The sequence below is a fragment of the Nicotiana attenuata genome, unplaced genomic scaffold, assembly GCF_001879085.1.
Source record: "Nicotiana attenuata strain UT unplaced genomic scaffold, NIATTr2, whole genome shotgun sequence".
Taxonomy (NCBI): Eukaryota; Viridiplantae; Streptophyta; class Magnoliopsida; order Solanales; family Solanaceae; genus Nicotiana; species Nicotiana attenuata.
Genome location: NW_017672625.1, coordinates 92,115 through 97,535, shown reverse-complemented (window position 1 = coordinate 97,535; position 5,421 = coordinate 92,115). Strand labels below are relative to the sequence as shown.

At 38.6% G+C, this 5,421-nt stretch overlaps 1 protein-coding gene across 1 annotated transcript; it reads left to right on the top strand.

Annotated features, from left to right (window-relative positions):
• Positions 1-5,025, top strand: LOC109213890 (ubiquitin carboxyl-terminal hydrolase 2-like). The gene is made up of 3 exons (XM_019377723.1): positions 1-26; positions 831-3,586; positions 4,531-5,025. The coding sequence occupies exons 2-3, from the start codon at positions 837-839 to the stop codon at positions 4,763-4,765; spliced, it is 2,985 nt and encodes a 994-aa protein (XP_019233268.1). The 5' UTR covers positions 1-26; positions 831-836; the 3' UTR covers positions 4,766-5,025.
• The last annotated feature ends 396 nt before the right edge of the window (positions 5,026-5,421 follow it).

The window sequence follows — 5,421 nt, the reverse complement described above, 5'->3', positions numbered from 1 at the left end:
TTTGCCTTTTTTCACCATAGTTTCTGGTAAATCTCTGTAAAATCCTTTCTCTTTAACTTGTATCTACATACCCTTTGAGCTACAATCCATGGATAAAACACTGAAAGGAAATAAATCAAACATTCTTTTAGTTGCTTATATATTTAGATTTCTCGTATGGAGGAGACCTATTTTTCTGGGTTTTTTAAATTACTAGATGATGATATTAATTAGAATGATATTCAAATTGTTTAGTACACTTGCAACCTAATTTAACTTAAACTCCAAGCTTTATCCCCCTATTTAATGCAAAAGCTAAATTCTTTTTATTTACTGTGTTAATTAGAACATTCTGCTTGTGTGTGTCACCAGTTTTGTTGAGTGTATTTGGTTTGAGTTTGACTCTTCTAAACTTTTGATATAAAAAATAAATACACAATCAGGTCATTAAAAAGCTAATTACAAGTTAATGTCTATAATAAGTACATAGTTGTAATCTAAAAAATATTCTAACTAAACTTTCTTTTTTACAATGGTGGTGTCTAGGCTAGCTTGTTTGCGCCTTGATTATTTCACTGGGTACCTGTTACCTCCCACCAGCACAGGTGCCGAATAACTCTGTCCACCAAGGCTTGGGTAGACGAGAGGAAATTACCTAGTGTTTTTGCCTCTGATTTGAACCTGAGACCTCATGGTTCTCCTCCCACTTTATTGATTACTAGGCCAAACCATGGTGTCTATGTTCTAACTAACCTACTACAACCAGTTAAATTACATCAATAGTGTACGAATAATTTGCAATGTTAGTATGTACAAGTTAAATCCGTTTTGATGTTTGTGGTCGTTTTTAGGGAATAATGGGGAAAAAGGCTAAGAAAAAGGCCAGAAGTGTTGTCAAGGAGAAGCGGAATCCCTTCACTTCTACAAATCCAATTGATCAAAATAGCAGTCAGACTATTGGTACTCCTGATGATAGAGTAGTTGTGGTAAATGATAGAATAGAATGTCCACATGTCGATAAGGGTATTGATGTGGAGAAGGTCTCCGCTAAACTTGAGTCTTCGGAACCTGTTAGGTGTGACGATTGCAGGGAAGGAGTAGCTAATAGACGAGCTAGTAAGACGAAAGTCAAACATGGGAAAAAGAAGGGAGGCGCAGATCCCAAGCAGGGGTCTAAAGCCATTTGGATCTGTTTAGTATGCGGCCATTTCTCGTGTGGAGGTGCTGGGTTCCCTACTACACCTCAGAGCCATGCAGTTCGGCATGCAAGACAGCACCATCACCCTGTCGCTGTACAATTTGAAAATCCTCAACTGCGCTGGTGTTTTCCGTGTAGCACACTGATTCATGCTAAGAAAGTAGAGGATGGCGGTGAACAGAAAGATGTATTTCAGGACATTGTGAAGATGATTAAAAAGCGGCCATCTGAAGGGACGGCTATTGATGTGGAGGCTGTTTGGTTTGGGAGTGGGAGTATCACTAGCGGGATCAAATCAGAAGCTTCTGCTTCACTTGATGCTGATGGAAAAAGTGGTTATACAGTTAGGGGACTGGTTAATTTAGGGAACACATGTTTTTTCAATTCAATAATGCAGAGCCTACTGGCAATGAATAGACTACGGGATTACTTCCTTAAGTTTGATGGATTTGCTGGTCCTATTACTGCTGCTCTGAAGAAGCTCTTTTCTGAGACTAGTGAAGGTGCCTTGAAAAAAACTGTAAATCCAAAAGCTTTCTTTGGTTCAATCTGTGCCAAGGCTCCACAATTTCGAGGATACCAACAGCAGGACAGTCACGAATTGCTTCGTTGTTTACTTGATCGTCTGTGTACTGAGGAATTGACCGCCAGAAAACAAACCAAATCTTCTCAGGATGGTGGCAAGTCCCTAAGTGCATGTCCAACTTTTGTTGATGACATCTTTGGTGGTCGACTCTCGAGCACTGTTAGTTGTCTGGAGTGTGGGCACACTTCAGTAGTGCATGAACCGTTCTTGGATCTCTCATTGCCCGTTCCAACTAAAAAACCTCCAGCTACAGGAGCTAAATCAGTATTCCGTGCCAAAAAATCAAAACCTCCTATGAGAAGTGTAAAAGCTCTCCCTAAAGTTAGCAGAGATGCAGCTCCCCTTAATGCTCAAAGTGCCCAAGGAGATGAGGAGAAATCTGTCACTGAAGAAAGGGCAGTTCCTTCTGCTGATGTATCGCAAGATTCCATTGATGCTCGTGTTATGGCTGAAAATATGGGTTTAACTTCACAGAACTTATGTTCCTCTCCTAAGTCCGATAATGCGCAAAATTGCGAGGGCGTGTCTAGGCAGTTGGCTTCAGTGGACAATTTCACATGGTTGGATTATCTCGATCAGGATACACTGCCAAATGGTGATGACGTGGTTTCACAAGTTGATCACATGCTGACTAATCAGATTTCTGAAACTGAAAATTCTGTTCAACCTGTTGATGCTTTGCAGAATAATCTGGATGCTGATACAGAGATGAAGTTGACATGTATAGACAACGCTTGTTCACCTAATGATGTAATGTGCTTGAATGATCAAGGACAATCCAAATCACCAGACTGCGATATAGCTTCTGAATTCAGTAAAAAGTTGCTGGTTAAAGACTCTGGAATGACAGATGCCATAAATATTGAGCATAGCTCAGCATTCTGCAGCCAGATTTGCTCTGGGGATTCAAATCTTGGAACAGATTCATATACGAAGCTGTCGGAAGATGAAGCCCCTTTACTGTTACAAGATTCCGAGGTTCTGTTACTTCCTTACAAAGAAATAACCTCAACTGCTGGTGACATGTTAAAAGGAGGTTGCGAGGCATCCTCAGCTGCTGCTGTTTGCGAACAAGATTCATTGGACTTCAATGGTTTTGGAGACTTATTTAATGAACCTGATTCTGATGCACAACCTTCTGAACAGCCTTTTTGCAGTGCTGCCGCTTCTCAGGCCAATGGTAGCAGCGAGTCTGATCCGGAAGAGGTTGATAATAGAGATGCTCCAGTGTCAGTGGAGAGTTGTTTGGCTTATTTTACAAAGCCCGAGCTTCTTTCCAAAACTGAACATGCTTGGAAATGTGAAAATTGCACAAAAGTTCTAAAAGAAAAGAGGATGAGATTCAAGAATAAATTGACGAAGCCTAGATCACATAATATGATGAACGGACACGAGGACCAAAATCCAAATGGTGAATCTTCTTCAGGAGAAACTTTTGACGACAGGTTGTCCCAAAACGGAACCAGTCCTCGCGCTGAGCAAGATTCAGCCTCTTGGCTATCAGAAAACGGCACACAGGAAAATCAGGGTGAAGCTAATAGCCAAGTGAATAGTGGCTTTAAGAGCAATGAAGTTCAACTGCTGGAAGCTCCATCAGTTTCTGCTAATTCTGAATCTGAAGAAAGTGAGGATGAGGAGACAGATGTTAAATGTGTTAAAGTTGAGAGAGATGCAACGAAAAGGATCCTAATTGATAAGGTCCCTCCTATTTTGACGATTCACCTGAAGAGGTTCAGTCAAGATGCTCGAGGGCGCCTGAGTAAGCTGAGTGGCCATGTGAATTTTAGAGATACCATTGATCTCAAACCATATATTGCAACCAGGTGTGTTGATTCTCTTTCATTTGGACTTTATATTATCTCTGGACTTTTGAGTATCCCTTGTTCATTAGACTGAGATTCGTGTGTTGATTCCCCTTCATTTGGACATGTAATTATCTCTGGACTTTTGAGTATCCGTTGTTAATTAGATTGAGATTCTAATAATTTAATTCATATTTTAAGGAAAAAACCCAATAAATATCAGCCAAAAGCTTTGGAGTCCATATTAGGAAGTTCAGAGGACAAGCTAGACGACATTTTGTTTAAAAAGCTTCTAGACATCATTAGGTAGTATGATGCATACTTCTTACCTATTAAAGGTCAATGATTAGACATCATTTGTGGGTTAAGAAATTGGGATTTTGTCAAAGACCTCTGGCTTGACCTAGAAGATACTATATTAGAGCAATATTCTCTAGCTTGCATTCGCAATGAATTTGATAAAAAATAGCGCAAGACTAACTGAAAACCATATGGAGTAGGAAGCGGCAAAAATCATAGTATTGGAGCAAGAAGGTAAAAGTCGACAAAACTGCAGTTTACTCTTAGGACCAAGTATGGGCAGGGGCGGATCTAAAGGGAATTATGGGTTCATATTTGATTATGAACCTAGTTATTACTGTATATTAACTTGAGGTCGTTGTGGGAACCCATAATTATAAAATCCTGGATCCGCCCAAGTAAGGGGATATTTTAGTGCATGTGGTGTTTGCTTATTTACTGTGTAAATTTTACTTGTATATTTGCTTCTCAATACAGCTTCCCAGCATGTTAGCTTGAAGCTTTGTATTTCTAATGTCCTTTATAGTATGTCATCAAATATCAAAGATTCTTCCATAAAATGGTCGTATGTTCAATGCACACACAATATGTCATCTTTCTAAGACTTTCTGCAAGATGTAATTTCTCTGCTGAAATGGCGTGATGATAACTTAATGCCGTTTCAGGTCCCTGCAGAAGGAGATATACAAATACCGACTTATTGGTGTAGTGGAACACTCGGGGACGATGAGGGGAGGTCATTATGTTGCATATGTTAGGGGAGGTCCTAAGATCACAGGGAAAGACAAGAATGCGGAAGATTTTGCGTGGTATTATGCAAGCGATGCTTATGTTCGTGAGGTTTCTTTGGAAGAAGTTCTTCGTTGTGAAGCATACATTTTGTTCTATGAAGAAACTTGATATATATATATATATATATAAAATTCTGAAATTTATGATTATTTTGGGGCATACACATACACAGAGAAGGAAAGGGAAGGGGTGTGCTAGGGGAGAGTGAGTGTATTACTACATTCTCTCAATATTAACACCCATTTTTTGTTTTTTGTTTTTTTTCCTTTTTCAAATTTTGATGTGCTATAAGCTTAAGGAAGTACATCTTCGAAAAAATGTATAACTTGAGAATGAGAATATGATTAATTTTGCATTTTGACTCATCAGTTACTAAAGTCTCTCTACCCCCCCAACCCCAAACTCATGCTATATTTTTTTTAACTGTCAACAGTTACTTCACTTAAGAACAGAACTAACTCATATGACTTGAAGGCATATTTATTGATCTAATTCAATTTAAGCCACTTTAAATTTCTTTATTTACTCATTCAAATCCAATTAAAAGAAGAAAAAAACTTCTTGATATTGTTTACCCTGGAATCCGGATAACAATTGAATTTATATGGGGTTTTAAGGATCCGTGAACTAAAAGATACAAAAGGTTTAGGTTGAGGAAAATAAAGATAAAAACTCAACAATTGCTGTTAAAGTAAATAATCGCAGAATATAATATTGCTTAGAACAATTGTGCTTGATAGCGTACAAGAATTTAGAGAGATGGT

What these genes read in the sequence shown, in the direction of transcription:
- LOC109213890 (XM_019377723.1), top strand. Translation starts at nt 837, where the DNA reads ATGGGGAAAAAGGCTAAGAAAAAGGCCAGAAGTGTTGTCAAGGAGAAG. An exon ending in AAACCATATATTGCAACCAG is followed by an intron (nt 3,587 to 4,530) that starts GTGTGTTGATTC and finishes ATGCCGTTTCAG; the next exon opens with GTCCCTGCAGAAGGAGATAT.